Genomic DNA, 23,123 nt, shown 5'->3' with positions numbered 1-23,123 from the left:
AATGACGTGTATTAGGTAGAAAAAAGATCCCAATGAGTATAACCGGGTGAAGTGTTACGAGTTAGATGTAATGTAGAAAGACGGAATTATGTATAAATTTAGTTAGCAAGATTAGAATGTTGAAAGGAACGTAAGTGTGTAACGAACAGATGGTGGACATGTAAGATCATTAGGAAGCAATTGACTGTTTGGAGTTAAGTTAATAGCGAGAGTAGATGAGTAGGCTGTCGAGACTGTATGCTAATTGTAGTTATATTAATATAAAGTTATGGTGAAACCCGTATACATAAGTTGTGGTACACCATAGCTAATATAAATGTTGATATCAAATAAATATCTATCTATCTATCTATGGCGATTGTACAACTAAATTTATCGGAAAATAATATTACTTACTTATGGCTTTTAGAAAACCCGGAGCTTAATTGCCGCCCTCACATAAGCCCGCCATCGGTCCCTATCCTGAGCAAGATTAATCCAGTCTCTACAATCATATCCCACCTCCCTCAAATACATTTTAATATTATCCTCCGAAAGGTCTTTTTCACTACGGCCTCCTAACTAACACTCTATATGTGCATTTCTGAATTCGCTCATACGTGCTACATGCCCTGTCTATCTCAAACGTCTGAATTTAATGTTCCTAATTATGCCAGGTGAAAAATACAATGCGTGGAGTTTTGCATTGTTTAGCTTTCTCCATTCTCTGTTAACTTCTTCCCTCTTAGCCTCAAATATTTTCCTAAGCACCTTATTCTCAAACACCCTTAACCTCTGTTCCGGGAATAATATATATAAAATAATATAATTTTACTGCAAACTAATTGGCCAATATTTTTCATCAAATTTATTTCCTAAAATAAATCTTGTTTTTCATCTTCCTTTTAGAGTAAAATACAATGGGTACTAAATGAAAGTGTTCGCGTAGGCTTCCGCGGCTGGTGTACATGGTCTGTGGATCAGAGCAGTTGGATAAGGAAATCAAATCAAATCAGCACCCCACATTGATTTGATCTGATTTGATTTCCTTATCCAACTGCTCTGAAGATGACCACAACACAGTGGTCGAAACGTCAGCCACCAACACCAAGACAACGCGGTAGAAGCCCCGAAGTTTATCCACAGACTAAATGAAGTTGCTTATTCAATATATTCGCAGCTACCCTCCATATCTGAAAGCCATCTCCTCTATCCGCAATATGAGGACGCGCCAGGCCGTGGTGATAAGAACCCACAATACATGGAATAATAATAATAATAATAATAATAATAATAATAATAATAATAATAATAATAATAATAATAATAATAACCTTTGGCAGAGGATCGAATACTTTTCTGAGGTGCATTCCACCAACTGGAATAACATTTGGCGAGAGGGGACGAGCGTAATCCAGTCCGAAAACAGTATTAGTAATTATCAAACTGAAGTTCCTCTTGAAGCTCCAGTACGGCTGCAGCTCTTCTTTAAAATACCTCCTTGCTGTGGCTTCTTGTTTAGCAACGAGATCATAATCATATATGAAATTTACATAGTTAACTATTATGAAATTGTGAAGTCTTTCAATGAAATTCATGCGATCTGAATACGGCAGAAAGAAATGTGGCATGTACGAAGGGTTTTCTGGAGTCCCCATGAAGGTACTTATCCATGGCAGTATGCCTTGCGATGATACTCCTATTATAGGAGGCGAACCAAATTTACTTATAAATCCATAAAAACATTCATTCATACTTATTTCTGTGATGACAGCATCAAATCTTTCGCTTGAAGGTAGCTGTAAGAGTTGTTGCCCTCCTTTCGACTCAAATTCTGCTTTACATTGAAGGTCACTCCAATAACACATCCCGTGTAACTGAGCAAAAGAAGAACTAGCGATGAAATCTTCATATTTAATATTAAACTGCTTTGCGACGGTTTCGTATATTCCTTCCATGAGAATGGATGTTTTATTGGGCGTAGGTTCTGGATCCATATCAGGGCTTATTTCCAACACCTGGAAAATAAAAAGCTAATGTTAATTACTCAGAGCAAATTTCTTTGCAACTTTAGTGTGTTAAACTTTTCATATGAGTATAATGTGGTGTGCGACAAGTTCTATCTATAGTCCGCGTCACCGTTTTTGATGTGTGAAATAAGTAATGGGAACGTTAAGTGCGAGTGTTTTACATTTGCCGCAGTCAGTCTGACAACTGTTTGTCAAATGGCTGATGTGACATGTATAGGAGTAGTACAATTTACAGCTGCACTAGCAACACACTCACAAACTGGGCACTATATATATCTAGAACACACGCCAAAAACGGTGACGCGGACTGTATCACACGCGGTCATGTTAAGCTCGGCCATTGGTGGCAGTTGTCACAGCTTTACCGCAAGGTCCGTCGATAAGTCAGGTCTTCGCACGCTGCCATATTTGCGCCAACTCTTAGGTTTGTTTACATTGCGCTATGGTTGGGTTGTGGAAGGAATTTGTGTTTAAATTTATATATTTCATAAAGTAAGTTTCCAAAACAGATATTTCGATAACTTTCGGAGAATGTTCTGCTTGACAACAGCAACCGATGTCTCAAAGATGGCGGACATTAGTGGAATGGGATGAGAGGACCTGTTCGACAGCGACATCTAGAGACCTTGGTTTCCCACAAGCTCGGGCCCAGGGTCTCTCGTGGCCCGAGCTGTTAGCACAGTGCTTTGGCAGGCTGAGAAGCAAGAACTTAAGAGCGAAGTCTACAAGCTCAAAGTGAAACTTTTCGTTCGCATTTTACATGCTTGTGCTCAAGTAAGGAATGTCCGAATCAGCTCAGATCAGCAGCACAGCAGCTGTCTACAAGAGCTGCAAAATGCACTGAAGTTGACGGTGGACTTTTTGAACATGTTCTGTAAAGAAAAGTACACAATTAAACAGAACATACGGTAACAATGTTTTAATTTACTATCATCTATACTTTTCATGTTCTTCATTGTTTCCATTAGTTTTCTCTGAAACCGTTAAGAACAGGACCTATGTTCATATAAGCGTTTTTATTCAGAATCATCAATATTACCACCCCTCAAACCATGTACCTTTCCTCCTGACTCACCCTGTATGTGAATTGAGTAAATCCAAAATGTAATAAACTAACACATGAGTTACCACAAAGAAGGATTTATCATTTTCCCAATGGATCAATGCGCTGAAGATGAATTGCAATGTTTTTCCTGTCCGTAGCATCCCAGGCAGAAGCCAAGAAATCCGTTGTGGCCACTGTAACGAGATTGAAACCTTACCTCATGTTCTCGGTTTCTGCAAGAAAATTGATTTGCTGCAAAATAATCGTCACTGTAAAGTGAGAAACAGCAATGATAAATCGCTCAGGAAATTAAACATCTTTGAAGTATTTGAAGAGGTACATTGCATATCATCAGATGGCTCCATAAAAGGGCAGATATTGTTGCGCTCAATAGAAAGAAGATAATATTACTGCACAATTGCCCTTGTCTGCTTTGGTGAAAATGAGGTTATGTTGTTGTTGTTTTGCTTTTAGTGTTTTTATTGTAATATGTTCTCTTTTGTTTGTGTTGGATTCGTATATTTTGTTTATGTGTCTTATGATGTCTTGTCTAATGTATTCTTGGTGATCTGTTTTTGTATTTTGTATTGCTGTTTCCGTGTTGATGATTGTCTGTGTTTTTTGTTTTGGTCCTGTGTTGTTGTGTGGTATGTTATGTTTTAATCCTTTTTCCAATAGAATGATTTCTTGCGGTTGAAGGTTATGTTTGTTGTGTTGTGTATTTTTGGGTGAAATTTGTGTTCTGATTTGTGTATTTTTGTTTGTTGTGTTTTTAGTTTTGCTATCTTGGTATTGTGTCATTTCTTTATTTTGTGGCTGATATTGGCTATGATTTCGTTTGTGCGTGTTATGATTTCTTCTAGTTCTGTATGGTGAGTGATGTGTGTAGATATGTTTTTTATGCGTTTGTGTTATGTTTGTTTTTCATGTAATGTAGGTGTTTCATGTTGTTATGTATGTGTAATTTCTGTGCTTGGGTTTTGGTTTTTGTTTTTAGCTATGTGTGAAGTGTGAAAGATTCAACATGGATTATCAAGAAAGAAGATGTTCGGATACTTTTGGACCGAACTGTGAGATTCGAGAAGAATGCCGGACAAGCAGAGGAAGTGAATAAGGAAAAACAAAGACATTACGAACCATGCATACTCTATTCTTGTGAAAAGTATGACATTCCAAATGGGAAGTAATTGGGATTTTAATTGGAGCTGGTGATAGATGGTATTACACAATTTTGTATTACTACATTCTTGCGTTTATGTTAAAATATTTCATCTTTGGAAGAAATAGCATTAAATGTTTTGAGAGATTAAATGCATATAGTAAATTATTAGTTGTACAATCATACACTGTGTCCACACTAAAAGTATACAAAAATAACAGCTTCTATCGTAACTTGGATAAGGTTTATTAAATAAATTTCTTCTGCATTGTATAGAGTAACTGAAAATGTTTTACTTTCTCTAGTACACTTCAACATGAGCACCATTTATAGCTCGACAGGTACCGAAACGATACTCAACCTCTCGCCAGGTGTTCACTAACATATCAGGTGTTATAATCTCAAGTGCTTGAATGATACGCTGTCTCAAATCAATCAAATTACGAACTTTTCTGCTGTACACAAAATGTTCAATAAATTCCCACGCAAAAAATTCAAAGGAGATAAATCCGGGGATCTATGCGGCCAGGAAGTTGGCCCACCAATTTCTTGGGAAGGTTACATCCAAAAAATTTAAACATTTCGATGGAAGTGTGGTGGAACAGGACACATGTGAATATTGCTCAATATTAATAATATAATTATGTTCATGCAACACAGAAGAGTGTGACATCACGCTCTGTCTACAGCCTTAGACAGGGTGTCTCAGTAGGAATGTAGAATACTTCAGGATAATGTAGTTTGGATTAATCTACATCGATTTAACCTGATTTTTCTACACCTTCCAGGGGGCACGCTTTTTGTTCACTTCTGTTTCCGTTTTGTTTTTCCAGTCATTATGGGACCTGGTACCGAGGACAACATCCTGTATATGAACATATATTGAACTCATGTTTGTGAAAAGTGATTTATTCTACTGTCATTCTAACTTTTATATTTATAAGTATATAAATTACACGATGGCCGTCAAAAGCTTATCATAAAAATGCTTCTGAAGGACATCGTGTAATTTATATACTTAAACGTCTGCTTAGCGGACTACTATGTAACTTGAGGGAATCAGAAGTAAAGGGGTACAAGTGACATTTCTAAGAATATGAGTTAAGTGCATCCAGGGCAAGCAAAAACATTTAACATTGAAAGGGATACATCTTTTAAACACATCACACACGAAAACTGAAATAAAAAATTTCACAGAATTTACGAAATCTTAAGTACTTTCAACTACATTTTCTCACAAATAACTTAAGTGCACTTATACTCCTTTGCTTCTGACCCCCTCACTTAAATTCCACATTTATATTTAAAATTTCAATTATGCAAAAAATTTACATTATTTTTAGGCAAGTGCAAGAAATCAAAAAGAAAATAAATAATGTGTAACTTTCATTTGGAGTAGGCGATAATTATTTCTTTTGTCCAAGGAAGTAAGAATCCCTAAATACGGCCCTGATTAATATTCACAAATTCTATTAACCCTTAAATTGGCAAAACGACACTTCTCACACTAGTTTATTAAACCGTGTCGGACTGTAACAGGAAGTCCACGCAGAAAAATACAGAATTTATGAGCTCACAGTTCCATTCTATTTGTAGAAATATCACCCCACCTCCACTGAAGTAGTTGGGCTAATGGTTGGCGCTAGGGGCACAATACCTCGCCTCTTTGTCAGTTTCTGCAAGAAGTTCCAGCTGAACAACGACGACTTCATTCGTGATGTTTCCCTTACTGCTATCAGAGGATCACTTGCCATTTTAAAATGCCTCCTGTTCTTTGTTTCCTAATAAGGAAGAACTTTTGTTTGAACGTCTAATCTATTTGTTTACTATGCTTAAGCCTGTTATATGTATGCTATTATATTTTCTGTACTTAATGTCCCTTTCTTGTTCGTTCCCCACATTTCTCTTTTGTGGTCGGTTTTTGTTTTAACTCTGTGTGTTTGTTATGCTTTGTCCAATGAGGCAGTCCCGTTATAGGGATATCCTGAACTTGCACCAACAGATAGCGTACGTGTACTTTGGGGATGCGCTTTACGTGTGCATTTGTTTTTCGATATATAAACATTGAGGATATACGTAGTGTATTAGTATATTAAATACTCTTAAAACAACTAAAAATTGCAAATTTTGTTATGTCCCTATATGTAACAACCAGGGAAAGCTTTTTGTCTTCAATCAGGTCCCGAAATAATTTGAATATCCTTTAAACCTTAAAAAATATAAGTAATTAAATTGCTCCTAGAAAGTAACTACTTCAAGTAAGGAATTGTTGACTATAGTTTCATTTTGGAAGAGGAAAATAAAAATTAATAAAAACATATGCAACCTCGACAGCGAGCTATGTTAGCTTAGATTATATGCAGTAGTTGAAGTCTCCGAAGTTTACGCCTGCAGTAAAGTCTCGATAAACTGGGATGTTTATTATCCAGGACGATCCGTAGTGAAATCCATTTTCTTGAATAATGTTTTTAATGTACTGTACCCTAATTATTAAAACCATTTTTTAACTTCGAATTTTCAAAATCATCCCACATAATATTCAAAACTGCATGTCCTTAACCTACAAAACGCATTACTAATCGTGATACTACTGCGATCATATTATATCATCCTATTAAAAATTGCATTTTTGATCTTTCTGAAACTACAGAAAAAATACGAGGAATTCAATCTCGATAGTCCCTTCCCTATAAAAACACACACACACACATTGGTGTCTGCATATCCTGTTTTTAGCGTACGGTTCTTAAATACTAATGATTAAAGGGGTAATATTCACCTCCGACATAGTTCCTATTTTTTTATTCGTGCATCTCGTTCTCAAAGTTCTCGTTTGAGTTCATGAACATTCAATTTACTCGTATCTATACTTTGCATATTGCAGATTTCCCCACTCATCTCGGGGAATCGCTCAATATTATACAGGTTTACGTTATTATTTATTGTAAATTAAATTAAGAGGTAAGAAAATACTGAATTATATTAAATTATACTAGGTTATACAAAATAATTATAAATATAATTTTGACACGCACAGAAAACGAAAAGCGGGAAAACGTAATCAACTGTAGCATATGACATAACATAGCCCTACAACATGTTGCACCGCATGAGACGCTTCTGCCATCTAGTGGTAAAACTTCGTATAAGATATCCCTATTGGGAAAGCTGAAAGAGTGTCTTTCTATTATTATTAAACAACTATCGCAATGTCAAAATTTTATATGTTGATGCATTATTATAGTATTGTGAAATTTTAATTTTCTTACCAATTTTTTTTATTGTTATATTAAAATTATAGCATATAGCCTTATTAATCTGTTGTATCCTATAGGATATATTGCCAATTTAAGGGTTAAATGATGCAAGCCTGACATCAGAAATACGATATTAAGGGTAGGCTATCTTGCAAAGAAAGTACTATTACTATAAACAAAAAATTCATCTTTCGGATATGGAATTCAATACCACGTATGGTATTCAAATAGCGGCTTAGAAATCGCGCGCGTTGTCGTCCCTGCAAATGGCGGTTGTCAGCTCCTTAGTTCAAGAACATGTTGTTCCTTATTTCTCCGCTACGGCGTGGTACGACCTCGACACAAATAACAGTTGTGACTATGTATCAGATTTACTTCAATACCTGGAATTTTCAATTTTCGGAGCTCAGGTTTCAACGAACCCTGAGAACAACAGTTCGGAGCTGTGACGGCAAAACGCTGTCACACCACACCACTATTTTCTGGGAAGACTGCATAATTTATTTTATTTTTTTGTAATTTTGCTTGTTTGTGCAAATGTTTATAAGCATTTACATTTTCTTAACACATAATTTCATAATAATTGGAGAATTAAGAGAACGACTATCAGTAGCCAAGCGAGTAGAGCAACAAGTTAATATTAGGAGATTCAATATACCGAAATTAAAGGACGAGGAAACTAAACAAAGTTATCAGGTAGAAATTTGAAATAGGTTTGCGACTTTAGGAAGTTTCGACGAAGTTGAGGAAGAGTTAGATGTTGATAGCGTGTGGGAAAATATCAGAGATAGTATCAAAATTGCAGCTGAGCAGAGCATAGGTTATTATGAAACTAAGAAAAAAAAAACCGTGGTTTGATGAAGATTGTTACATGGTAGTAAAATGAAGTAAACAGGCAAAATTGAAATTCTTACAGGATACAGTTGAGGCGAATAGAGATAATTATTTTAATGAAAGACGGGAAGCAAATCATGTACTTAGGAATAAAAAGAGGGATTACTTGAAAGAAAAACTGAATGAGGTAAAAGCAAATAGTAAGAATAAAAATATTAGATACTTATATAAGGGCATAAAGGAATTTAAGAACGGATATCAGGCAAGGGTAAACATGATCAAGGATGAGACTTGCTTGCAGATACTCATTCAATTCTGAACAGATGGAAGAATTATTTTAGGAAATTATACTAAATGTATATAGGCCAAATAGAAATGAGCGGGACGAAATTAAAATACAAACTGCTGAGCCATTTATACCCGAACCCACACTTTCTGAAGTCAAAATTGCGATAGAAAAACTGAAAAATTACTAATATCCAGGTATCGATCAAATTCCATCAGAATTAATATAAAAGGGTGTAAGAGCAATATCTAGAGGAATTTATAAGCTTGTACTTAATATTTGGGAAAAGGAAATTGTACCAGAACAATGGAAGGAGTCCATAATTTTATCTATCTTTAAGAAGGGGGACAAAACTATCTGTAGTAACTTTCGAGGAATGTCACTTTTGTTGACGTCGTACAAAATTTTGTCCAATATTCTTTTGAGAAGATTAACTCCACATGTAGATGCAATTATTGGGAATCATCAGTGTGTTTTTAGGCGCAATAGATCAACTATTGATCAGATTTTTTTTTGTGTTCGACAGATATTGGAAAGTATAAAAACACAGTACATCATTCATTCATAGATTTCAGAAAGGCGTATAATTCGGTTAAGAGAGAAGTTTTATTGAATTTGGTATTCCCAAGAAACTAGTTCGATTAATTAAAATGTATCTAAGCGAAACGTACATCAGAGTCCATATAGGCCAGTTTCTGTCTGACGCTTTTCCAATTCACTGCTGGCTAAAGCAAGGAGATGCACTATCACCTTTACTTTTTAACTTTGCTCTGTAATATGCCATTAGGAAAGTCCAGGATAACAGAAAGAGTTTGGAATTGAATTGCTTGTCTATGCGGATGACATAAAGCAGACAACTCAATCGTACTTGCATTCAGTATTCTGTGACCGATCACATTGAGGTGTGCGAATGTAAGACCAGGGAAATTAACTATAATATTTAGCGACAAGCTTATGGTCTCGAACTTCGAAGATTCATTGGGACATACATTATTTGCTGCTGTTAAAATGCAGTCCTTAATAAATGTTCCATGTCTAGCGAGAATCATGCGCGCTCGTTCATAACTTGCTCCCACAGCATCAACACTACGAAAATATATGTATTAGGTTATTTTACGACGCTGTATCATCATCTCAGGTTATTTAGCGTCTGAATGAGATGAAGGTGATAATGATGGTGAAATGAGTCCGGGGTCCAGCACCGAAAGTTACCCAGCATTTGCTCGTATTGGGTTGCGGGAAAACCCCGGAAAAAAACTCAACCAGGTAACTTTCCCCGACCGGGATTCGAACCCGGCCCACCTGATTTCGCCGCCAGACGCGCTGACCGTTACTCCACAGGTGTAGACACGAAAAAAAAAATATATATATAGTCCACACCTATGGAGTAACCGTCAGTGCGTCTGGCGGCGAAACCAGGTGGGCCGGGTTCGAATCCCGGTCGGGGAAAGTTACCTGGTTGAGGTTTTTTCCGGGGTTTTCCCTCAACCCAATACGAGCAAATGCTGGGTAACTTTCGGTGCTGGACCCCGGACTGATTTCACCATCATTATCACCTTCATCTCATTCAGACGCTAAATAACCAAAGATGTTGATAAAGCGTCGTAAAATAACCTACTAAAATAATATATATATATATATATATATATATATATATATATATATATATATATATATGTGTGTATGTGTGTGTGTGCAGGGTGGAAATGAAATAGCCTTGTAGATTTGCAAAGCGAATAGCTCACGTTGTATGTAACAAAGAACTGTAATTTATTATATTGATGAAAAGTTCATAGATTTTTCAGAAAAAAAAAAGCTTTTTTCCTTTTTCTTTTTTTTTTTTTCAAATGTTTAACAATATCTTATTCATTATTCAAATTATTACTAAAGTCATCACTATTCAGTTCTGAATTTTTGTCGCTGCATTAGTCATTTTTTTGCTCCCATATTTCTTTTCCTTAATTTAGCAGTTAAAGATGTTGCTAATGCGATCCCAACTTCTTGCTGTTTCGATAACAGGAAGAATTAGACAGCAAAAATCAAGCGACCAAGTCAGGCCAAGTGTAAGTTAAATCTGATTTAATCAGGTTAACAAATTAGATCGTCTATAGTCGGCTTTACATATATAGGCCTATATGTCTTCACACGGTTAGGCATAGGAATAACAAGTGATGTGAGTGCTAAATCAGAAATCTGGCCTCGTTACCTGATGTCCTCTCCTGGCTAGAGCTCGACTCAGGGTCCTACTGAAGTACGTGTGGCTGGGTGCCGCCAGGTTCATGAGTACCAGGATTCTGGCGCCCTCCAGAGCGGGCAGTATTAACAGTAAAACAGCGAATATGACGAGACGAGAATCCATGAGAAGTCCGCTGTAAACGGAACAAGACACGGAATTGTATTATTTCCTTCTTCAGAATTTAAATTCATCAAAGGATCCAGTTAGCGTAGCTTGGAATTTTCTCCGTAGATAAGAATTTTCTCAACTGTGAACCACGAGCTTATTTGTTATGAGCGGGCTTAGGATCCGATACAACTTAAGAATGAAGTGAAGTTACAGTGCAACGGAGTGAGGTGGAGCGTTGAGTTTTGTTTACCTGTGCGTTAGTGTACAGCAATGCTGCTCATCGGAGTGACTACTACCGCGGAGGAATCGGAGATTACGAATAAAGCTCTCCACCGGTGATCTCCGGTACTACCGTAGGTGGAACAGGGGACATATGGAGGGTTGCGGGGGTTCGGAGCGAAGGGACAGTTAGCTCAAGGACGACCGGCGCGTACGGACTGACGGTAGTTGTGAGGGGAATAAAATGGCACCAAATCGGATATCCGTCGCATGGAAATTCTCTAATTTGGTTGAAGGTAATAATAAAGTCGCACACTGTAAACTTTGTGGGCGAATTTACTCTAAGGGTGGTGGAACTTCGAACTTGTTAGACCATTTGAAGCGATCGCACAATCGCGAACTTGATGAAAACAATTACGCAAAACATTTGATACGATTTCTTTTTCAATTGTTTTAGTGCTATTGTTCCCAAACGCTCACAGTCTATGAAAAAGTATTGAAATTTCTCTAAAACGTAACTTTCGAGGCAATAAACCAAATGAAATATTTACAAGACGACTTGAGTTATATTTTACTATTTAGACAACTTGAGTTATATTTTATTGTTTGGATTAAAATATTTCTGAATGAAACTAAAGAAACATCTTGTAATAATATAATTACAATTATCCTTAAATTGATATCCACTTATATTTTTATTACAGAGCAGGAGTGGCGCGTTTTAAAAGAGGCAGTTCAAATACTGACACCCTATAACACAATAATCACAATCCTGTCCGGTGAAGAATCCGGTTGGACAGTAAACTTTATTCCATTGATAACCCACGTTTCTTTTGTTTCATTCTGAAACTCCCTTAATAGGCCTATATTTTGTTAACTAAACCGATTAGAATAATAATTGACAAACCCTGTTTGCGATTAAACGAGAGTTTCTAGGAGAATTAAAGTATAGCCTAAATGTTTACATTAGCTACTGAAAATCTTTACTTCTGCATTAGTTTTGCACTTAGATTGAATGTTATTAATTTGATCAGTGACATAAAACTAATACGGCTTTCCACATATGCTATGAATTTCAAAACTAGAAACAAAATCTGTCAGCTAACGTAGCACTTTAAGCAACACAAAAAAAAGAGCCGAAGAAAGAGAGAGAGAGAGATTAACATAAAAGAGAGATTAAACAACAACAAATTAGAACTTATTTTAAAAGATACGCGGACGTCAGCGGACTCGAATCACTACCTGATCCGATTAAAGGAATGCTCAGCGGAAAGTGTATGTCTGCGCCACAGCACATATACAACCTGCGCGGCATCAATCGGAGGTAACCGGAGGTCTCCGATTGAAAGCGCGCAAACAACCGCTCCGGAGGAAACCTAATCATAAGCAGCACTAGTGTACAGTAGTGCAAAAAAAACCGGACCGACCATTGTAGCTGATTTCAGAGCCTTGTTCACTCCAGAGCACAATAGATTGGTAACTAAGACTTTCGTGGTTCGAATCCTGCCTGGGAAGGAAACTTTTTTTTTGTTCCTTATTCAAATTTATTCCTAATACTTTTCGATTGCTGGTAAAATTCATGTTCTGGTAATAATAAGTTAATTAAGTAGTAAAATATCGCTGCACTCCAAAAGTATTGGGAATAAATTTGAGTAAGGAACAAAAAAAAAAGTTTCCTTCCCAGACAGGATTCGAACAACGAAAGTCTTAGCTACCAGTCTATCGTGCTCTGGAGTGAAAAAGGCTCTGAAATCAGCTACAAGGATCGGTCCGGTTTTTTTTTGCCACTACTGTATAATCCGGTTCGCGATCAGAGGTACAGTATTCTTTCGTTTCTCCCTACGAAACTAACTCAGGCCATCGCAGTGCATTTTCCATTCATAGTGAACAGTTTTTTCGAACTAGTTACAAGTATTTACATGGATGTTCATTGTAACGCTAACGCCTTCAACATCGCCGAGGGACATGAAAACTCATTTTCCACCGTCACTAGATTGTACTATTAACAGTAGAACATAACGCAGCACATTGACGTCGTTGTTTACATTCACAGTATGTCTGTCTACTATGTTCAAGGAACTCTATAGTCAGTATTGGTTGCTAAAGTATCCCGGATCCTAAGCCTGGTTATGAATGACGAAAAGTTTTGAAGTGAGCAAAACCGAGCGAGTTGGCTCAGATAATAACGTTTGAGACTCGCATTCGGAAGGTCCAGGGTTCAAACCCTGTGGCCGTCCAATCTGATTGAGGTTTTTCATGGTTTCCTTCAGTCATAAAAGGAAAATTCCGGATTGGAAATTTACATACCACGAATCATCGCCGTCTCAATTACTGGTATAATTCATAAACATTAATAAAAATCTAAATCAATTAACATGAAAACAAGCCGTCTACAACACTCACTAGACAACAGGAACTCAACACTAGTAACCACTGCCTACTGATATACCCAAAGATCCTAAACACACGATATGACCACAGATGTTGAAACTTAACAAAATAATCATGCAAATGGAAATGTGAAGGAAAACTAAGGATATGTATTATATGTCTTTCTCGTGTTAAATTTTACCGTACACAAGAAAGACATATAATACATATTCCGAAGTGATATAGTGTTAAAAGATATACAGGGACATCATTTTATTTTTAATTCAACTTTTATTGTATCTGAGTTTTTGAATGTACTTCACTCCCACACCTTCTACTAACGAAGTTTCAACTGTCCTCCACACAGAACCAAGGCCGCAGTACTGAGTTAGTGAGTATAGTACGTTTCAGAAATATGTTCGCGTTTTCCAGTGACGAAAACTTCCAATATTGAATCATATTTTCGCACAGATACTGTCGTCCATTTGCCTACGTCGCATCCCGATTTCCCCCACCTGCTTCTGCTCGCTCCACTGATAAGACTAGTGGCTGGGCTTTCTTAGCTCTTTTCTGAAAACATTAATTTCTGTTAGGAATTAATTGCACGTCTACATAATATTATGCAACTGTTTAAAATAACTTAAATAAAAGGGACTCGTTAAGTAAATTAATTAACTATCACGTGATTCCCCCCCCCCTTTCTACGATCCTGCGACATAACCACTTGGACGGACAGTAGCTAGCATGTCTGAGTAATTTTATCCGTGCGGGTCGGACAGAAATAAAGACTTAATTTACAGTACGTAAGGTACTCTTTTATAGAGTAGGTACAGAATTATTTCAACATAAGTTACTAAGTATGAAGGACGAAACTGCTAATTGGAATTAGATGCAATAGTCTATAGTGCGATAATAGGCACAAAAGATCTGAAGCCTGTATCGAAATGTACGGTCACAATTTTCAAAAATGTATTTAAATATCCATATTATGATTATTTTTCAATTTAACTTCATTCTCTATATTGTACGATAATGTGCTGTAGACAGTATAATATACGCTGCATAATGAATACGTTCGCATGGATAACTCAGTTCGTGAGTAAAAACACTTATTGTTAACACTGTACTGTATTTTTATTAAACAAAACCTAATGAAAATTATCAAACTCAAAATCACGATATTTTCTACTTTACGTAAATGGATGAATTACTTTTCTTCTCTCCTATACCTAGTAAAGTGATTTGTTTGGATTTTACGCCAGTACCATCGAACTCCAGTCGTGGAAGTAGGTAGCAAACTGTGTTTCCGGGCCTCAATCATTAATCCAAAGGTATAGCCAGGTTAATATTAAAAATGTTAGTAAAAATAAAATGATGTCCCTGTATAATGAAAGCTCAGAGACTTTTTTGTAGATTCACAGCGCTTTGTCTTTATAATTTTTATAATATGAATACAATGACCGCCTGACCTAGGCGCAATGTTTATTAAGGCCAGCCTTCAGAATCGCCCTGCCATTAAAAATAGATGGTACTTTTAAAAAAAACTTTCCAGCTACTTATCTCGAAATAAAAACGTTTGAGAGAAAACAATTTTGAATAAACGTTTCTTCGTTTGAAGGTGAATTTCTTTTTTGAATGGAACCCAACTTTTTTTTTCATTAAATTCATTTGTGCGTTAAGCATAAAAAATAACTTCTGTCTGAAACACTTTCTTTTATCAAACTTTTTTTTTTCTTATAAGGTATTTAACACAATTGAGAAACTTTAGGTGGTTTTAAGATAACACAGTTAAAGATTGTACCTTACGAGAGAATTATTTTGTTTACCTTTCTTGTCTTTATGTTCTGTGTTTATGTTTACAGTAGCATAAATTTATGTTAAAAGTAAATAAAACAGTCTGACTTTTGTGTTTACACTATATTTAAGTTTATCTTGAAGGTAAATAAAAGCATTTTAACTTATGTCGGCCTCGGTAGCGTAGTCTGTATAGCGCTGGCCTTCTATGCTCGAGGTTGCGGGTTCGATCCCTCTCCAGGTCGATGGCATTTAAGTGTGTTTAAATGCGACATGCTCATGTCAGTAGATTTACTGGCATGCAAAATAACTCCTGCGGGACAAAAATTCCGACACACTGGCGACGCTGATATAACCTCTCCAGTTGCAAGCGTCGTTAAATAAATCATAATTTAATTTTTCTGACTTAGGCCTATGTGTTTACAATATGTTTATTTTATAGGTAAATAAAAGAAATCTAAGATGCACACATGCAAAATATTAACGTATAATAAATAATGTTTTTCAATTTTGATAAATATTTTAAAATAATAAGCACTTTATGAAAACATGTTTCAGATAAAAGTTGTTTGTTTTTGCGTATGAAATCAGAAGCTGTTGAAAAAATGTTTGTATGCAATTAAAAAAAGTGAATTAATCTTAAATATGACGACTGGAGCTACGAAGTGAGAAGTAGAAGACGAGTTTTAATCTCTTTTCTTAAAGCAGCACGAAAAAATGGACAATTCGCGAAACTCAACAAGGCCAGAATTAAGATTAACAATTTGGTTTTTAGTGTAGAGGAGTGCTTAGTAACGTTAAAGGAACCGATTGCAGGTTCAGAAGAAAAGGAAAGGAACAGAAAAATTTTGAAAGAAAAAATAGAATATTGTATCTAAAGGCGAGGCTAGTGACACAAGTGTGGTGAGTGTACGCGAGTCAATTGTAAACGTATCAAACTCAGCGAAAATTTCCGGAAAGCAGGCAGTGACGTCAACTGAAGAAGAAACAGGAGTGACGCGAACTGGTATTCAGCAAGTTCAGCAAGCTCAGCAGAACAAGACTTCAATGCAAGCGAATGGAAATAGTGGACAACAGATGGGAGCAATTCCGAAACGGGTGAAGGAACTAAGATCTAAATCGAGGCTGACTAGAAGTAGAGTAACGCAAGTAGGAGATAGTTCAGGGAGCAGTGATGAAGGAAGAGGGGAAAACAAGGTGAAAAAACAGTATGACTTAAGGAAATGGTGTGGAGGGGAAATAAATCGTGAGAAAGAAAACTAAGACCTAAAAGTAGCAATGTGAAAAAGGGAGTAGTGAAAAGTGCAAATAATTAGAGATGTGGAGTGAGGGGGGTTACAGTATTTTTGGTATAATGATGGGTTAGGAGTAAAGTAGAGGAAGAATTGATGAAAGACAAGAAAAAACTAGTGGATAAATTGCAATAATAAATTAAAAATAAGTAATGTCCCAATTGACGTGTACGAGAAGCGTGTAAAACGGTGAGACGGCACTGTGTACTAATAATGTGAAGTGCCGCTCACCGAAAGGTATATTGCTTGAAGACAAATATATACATTCATTCATTCAATTAATCTTAAATGATCTTCATTGCCTCTAATAAATCAGAAATAACTAATGCCATTTTTTCCTTCAAACGAATAAACGTTTATGCAACATTGTAGTTTTACAACCGTGTTATTTACGAGATAAGCAACTGGAAAGTTAAAACAACACGTAATACATATCTGCTTGTGTAGTCATGTTTAATAAAAACATTCATAATTGTTAAAGCCAGTATGTCAAATATTTGATATAGAATTTGGATCGCAGTTATAAAACATTTTGGGAACACCACTGTGGGTAATTTTATATTTACTTAAATAGCCAATATGCTGTTCTGATTAAAGTCTGCACAGAAAGTTTGAGTTGAATATTTCATTTGCCTCAGTTCAAATAATAATTGCAAATATTATAACAATTTAGAGGGGGAAAGGAACTGGCCACACTACCTTCTGGCCCAGGTGTCTTATGAGTGGTGCCTTTTTTGGTGCCACTACTTCACAGAAATTCGCAATGAAAAATCACAAAACAGCTGACAATTAATTTGACCATCATTTTCACGTTTGTAGTTTCTCTTCTTCTACTATATCTATAATATATATTTCAGATGCAATTCACCGTCCAAGTCAAACCATTGAAACAAGATCGACATATATACAACAGTATTATGAAGTTTAAATGAGGAACATTACTAACAGTTTCACAATTTTATGTATCATCGCAATACAGTTACAGTTTGTAATTTTACGCATATTAAGTCTGTACACTATTTTTAGACACATCATAAGTTAATTTTAAACAGTTCATTTTCATTAATTCATCATTGTATTTTACCACAGAGACCAGATATAAGATATTATACAAAGACCCTGATGATGCCCGAAGGGCGAAAACGTTCGTAATTTTCATTGTATAGAACATAATGACTACATATATGGATAAGTGTCATTAGTTTTTGTAAAATTGATTTGTCATATGACTGAATAAATAACACAATATTATATTGTATCATATGGTATTATCACTTGTGAGGTTCAGACCTGTCTTCGAACAGTTGACTAAACAATGACAATTTAACATGTTTTCATATTATTAATGTTTTTCAGTTTATTATTAGATTTTACTCTAATTTGTTATATTCTTTCTACTAATCCGCATAGAATTTCTGCCTACAATATTTAGGGATGTTAACTTTCTATTGGCTGATTCCTGGACCCAATTCGAATTTTACATTTAGGCCTACAAGGAAATACTGACATGAAATAATGAAAAAAATGTACAGAACCAGAAACAAAATTTGGGCCACCTGAATTGCACTGAGCATGCGTAGTATGTTATAACCAGGCTTCGAGACTTCGGACCCAATAGAGCAGTTCAGTGGGAAATCCTCATAACGGCGTACTGAGTATAGTGGTAAAGCGTACAGCGGGTGGGGGTACTGTACAAGAGGAGTAGAATATTCTACTCCTCTTGGTACTGTAGAATGAATGCTAACAAATACGCAAAGGAAAGCGAATAATTTGGTTTCCATACAAACCTATTTTCAAACTGTGTCTGAAACTATTACACGGTTAGAAAAGTCAGAGCAAGAGATGCCGGAAGCCCTCAAATTAATTGAGGAAATGACACAGAGAGATTTAATGAGACACCAAGTACACGGGTTATTGAATGTGTAAAACAGAAGTGGAAATCAATTTTATGTAAAATAACGGATATGGAACATTGTGTAATATAAACAGCAAATTATTAGACATAGAGTCACCCGAGAATAAAGGACTGTCTCTTAGAGACTGCAATGATGTTGTTTTTTTTTTTGCTCCTATCACGTCATGCGACGTAGAGTACCATAGTACAAACTGTGTTTGGCAGATAACCGAAAAAGGTTTACGTTTGAGACACTGAAAATGTATCTTGTTGTACATTGCAATTCGGTACTGTAACTGCACTTCTTAATTACGATCAATAGGATAAATGAAGAAATTAAAATTGCTGCATGTTTATTTCCACCATTAACACTGTGTATAATTAAACACAAATGCTCATAAAATTCAGGAGAATAAATGCTTTTCATATTCTCTTGACATTGTCATTGTGTAATGTGTATTTACTTTCAGAGTGTACATATGTGTGTTTCCCCATACTACCGTACTCTACTCTAAATAGCAACGTTATTACCTCAATACATCTCTGCCTTTCACTACCTGCAGCGAGTCAACAACCTATACTGGGTGTTCATTTCAAAGTGTGTCATGACGTCACCGTTGATGAGTCAGCGATTTGAAGCGAGTTTCAGCTTAGGTGTCAGAGAAGTTGCCTACTAATCAAGGCGTTCAATCTGAACTTGAGAACGTGTACGGTATAACTTGAACGTCGTAGCAACAGATGGCGGTCTGTACGGTCTGTGTGCTACCATAACTTCTTTCGAACTGTGTTTTGCGCGGCCAAGTCGTTATCATCGGTTGCGTACGGCAACATTCCACAAATCAAATGCTCCGTGTCCATGTTGACCGTCGAAGTTAATGTCAACAAATACGTAAATAATCGTCTTAACCCTCTCCCCATATCCCGACAGTAAGAAAAAACTCACCTCAGTACATGTTTCGAAACAGTTCACATTCCTGCCACTACCGGCGTTGCCGTACGTATCGGTAAGTACTGTTCTGAATGAACGCCGTACTTGCTAGGCAACTTCTCTGGCAGATAAGTAATACACCTCTGCGGAAGTGTAGGAAGATTGAATTCTCTAGGCTCATCGACTAGCCACATGACGACATACAGCGAGCCATGACACACTTTGAACTGAACACCCAGTAGTACATGCACAGTAAACTTATTGTATCGGGTCCAAAGTCTCGAAGCCTGGTTATAACTGGCATTTGAAACATTCAGGTGGCCCAAATTTTGTTTCTGGGTCTGTAATACTGATTATCATTTGTAATATTTAATAGCCCCCAGTGAAGACAACAACACAAGAGAATGGAAATTTGTAACACTGGTAGTATTGACTTTCGGATGACAAATCATCATCAGTCTCTCTTAAACCTTTATTTGTTTTTCACTTTTTGCTGCAGCAATAACTCTAGGATTGTCATGAAACTGGACAATTTCAGGACATGGCACTCCAAAATTAACATTTACTCATACTTCTGTCTTGATATCTTCAGACAGTTTCTGTTATCTGTCAAGATGTGATCGGCTGAACTGAAAATTCTTTCTCAGAAGGCATTACATACTGGATTTACGAAGCATGTTGGCGATTTCTGAAGAAATGAACTCCACGTTTTGTCCACAGGCTGTTCATCAGAACTAATATGTTCGTACGCACTTCTTAAGATACATACAGGGTTCATCGTATAGTTCATCTTTATCCAGCTCGTCCACACAGGACGATATCTCAATTCCTGAACATTTCGGCACCCAGGGAAGGATCAAAATGTCGCTTGGACCAAAAGTTCTTTTCCTGGACTGTCCATTCGAAACCTGAGCGGTTGACAACCCTAACAATATTCCACATTCTAATTTTACTGGTGATCGACGACCTAATTTTTCATGCATACTTACTAAGTAACTGGCTTTTAAGGAACCCGGAGGTTCATTGCCGCCCTCACATAAGCCCGCCATTGGTCCCTATCCTGAGCAAGATTAATCCAGTCTCTATCATCATATCTCACCTCCCTCAAATCCATTTTAATATTATCTTCCCATCTACGTCTCGGCCTCCCCAAAGGTCTTTTTCCCTCCGGCCTCCCAACTAACACTCTATATGCATTTCTGGATTCCCCCATATGTGCTACATGCCCTGCCCATCTCAAACATCTGGATTTAATGTTCATAATTATGTCAGGTGAAGAATACAATGCGTGCAGTTCTGTGTTGTGCAACTTTCTCCGTTCTCCTGTAACTTCATCCCTCTTAGCCCCAAATATTTTCCTAAGCACCTTATTCTCAAACACCCTTAACCTATGTTCCTCTCTCAAAGTGATAGTCTAAGTTTAACAACCATAAGGAACAACCGGTAATATAACTGTTTTATAAATTCTAACTTTCAGATTTTTTGACAGCAGACTAGATGATAAAATCTTCTCAACAGAATAATAATAGGCATTTCCCATATTTATTCTGTGTTTAATTTCCTCCCGAGTATCATTTATATTTGTTACTGTTGCTCCAAGATATTTGAACTTCTCCACCTCTTCAAAAGATAAATTTCCAATTTTTATATTTCCATTTCGTACAATATTCTCGTCACGAGACATAATCATATACTTTGTCTTTTCGGGATTTACTTCCAAACCTATCTCTTTACTTGCTTCTAGTAAAATTCCCGTATTTTCCCTAATCATTTGTGGATTTTCTCCTAACATATTCACGTCATCCGCATAGACAAGCAGCTGATGTAATCCGTTCAATTCCAAACCCTCTCTGTTATCCTGGACTTTCCTAATGGCATACTCTAGAGCAAAGTTAAAAAGTAAAGGTGATAGTGCATCTCCCTGCTTTAGCCCGCAGTGAATTGGAAACGCATCTGACAGAAACTGACCTATACGAACTCTGCTGTACGTTTCACTGAGACACATTTTAATTAATCAAACTAGTTTCTTGGGAATACCAAATTCAATAAGAATATCATAGCCTATAAAACTTCTCTTTTAACCGAGTCATATGCCTTTTTGAAATCGATGAATAACTGATGCACTGTACCCTTATACTCCCATTTTTTCTCCATTATTTGTCGAATACAAAATATCTGGTCAATAGTTGATCTATTACGCCTAAAACCACATTGATGATCCCCAATAATTTCACCTACATATGGAGTTAATCTTCTCAAAAGAATATTGGACAAAATTTTGTACGACGTCAACAAAAGTGATATTCCTGAAAGTTACTACATTTGGTCTTGTCCCCCTTCTTAAAGATAGGTAATTTTTCATGCATGAAATTAAAAAAATCATGTAGAAATAATGAATGAATATCATTATAAGTAAATGAAAACTATTAAAAACTAGTACAAATGTACGTTATATTAGAAAAAGTGGCGTTATTTTATTTGTATATGTAAATTTACTTACTTCAGTTTCGTATTTGATATGTAATAAATGCTTCAATACAATGTGTGAAGAGAAGCTCTTACGAAGCCCGTCCAGTTTACAGAACTTTATAGCTTATGCGGGAAGATAGCGTTTTATAGGTATTATCAGTACTGAGTGACGTGTCATTCTTTAAGCAGAATGGACTGAAGATATCTACACGTTGGTCACGGTTACTATTCCATTTACGGATACGTTAGTCATTTCATACAGACGTATAGATGGCCAGTATGAAGCCCAACACCAATACAGCTATGCGGCCACCCGCCACGCAGCATTGAGGAGAGGATCACGAGAATTGAATTGAAAGAGGGGAAAGGGAGGAGAAACTTTATAGGTAGTACGCGAAAACACGTCCTTGCAAGAGAGTTGGGGCTGTGAAAAACTGAATACGAGAGCTCCAAGCCTGTTGGCCACTTGTCTCACACAAACGCAGACTTCGCCAGTGGCGGAATGAAGTTTTTTATTGGTTACTTAACGACGCTGTATCAATTGCTATGTTATTTAGCGTTCGATGGGAGTGGTGATAGCGAGATAGTATTTGGGGAGATAAGGCCGAGGTTTCGCTATAGATTACCTGATATGCGCCTTACAGTTGGGGAGAACTTCGGAAAAAACCAAAACAGGTAGGCTAATTAGCCCAAGCGGGATTAAAACTGCGCCCGAGCGCAACTCTGGATCGGCAGGCAAGCGCCTTAGCCGACTGAGCTACGTCTCACAGTGTGCAATAACGAAGATCTATAGTCGCGACGCTGTTATTCCCGGCGTGACTCCTCCTCTTTGCTTACGTCTTAGGAAGTGAAGGCTCTATAAAGTCTATGTAGGTAGTATCGTTCGCCATTTTTGTTCTTTCGTTGCCGAGCTACCAGACGAGAAATCTATTTGCCGTACCGTTAAACATCATCATGTCGTAGCTCCTATGATAATAAATCAAATGCACTGTAATTCAGGAAAAATTTGTGCGGCAAATAACGTCCTCGTGTGTTTTCTGCGAACGCCAACGAAAGAGCCAAAATGGCGGGCGATTATATTAAGTATTTATCGAGCCTAAGGAAATGCATAATGTCTTCATCAGCGAATCACAAGACGCACACGTTTAAATGTAGCCGACCTGCAACGTGATTGGCTGCCGGAAATTAGAGCGACGGGACTATAGCTGGACAAAATTAATAAC

General features: G+C 36.7%; 1 protein-coding gene across 1 annotated transcript in view; it reads right to left on the bottom strand.

Moving 5' to 3' along the window:
* The window catches only part of LOC138706517 (UDP-glucosyltransferase 2-like), a 35,108-nt gene extending 13,097 nt beyond the window's left edge, over positions 1-22,011 (bottom strand). Inside the window, exons 1-3 of the mRNA XM_069835889.1 lie at positions 21,932-22,011; positions 10,797-10,959; positions 1,314-1,997 (exon numbers count right to left, since the gene is read on the bottom strand). Coding sequence (XP_069691990.1) covers positions 1,314-1,997; positions 10,797-10,949 — 837 coding nt within the window. The 5' untranslated portion in view covers positions 10,950-10,959; positions 21,932-22,011. The remainder of the gene's footprint in view (positions 1-1,313; positions 1,998-10,796; positions 10,960-21,931) is intronic.
* Between the last annotated feature and the right edge of the window lie 1,112 nt (positions 22,012-23,123).

Source organism: Periplaneta americana, chromosome 9 (assembly GCF_040183065.1).
Source record: "Periplaneta americana isolate PAMFEO1 chromosome 9, P.americana_PAMFEO1_priV1, whole genome shotgun sequence".
Lineage (NCBI taxonomy): Eukaryota > Metazoa > Arthropoda > Insecta > Blattodea > Blattidae > Periplaneta > Periplaneta americana.
This window is presented reverse-complemented; position numbering and strand designations above follow the sequence as displayed.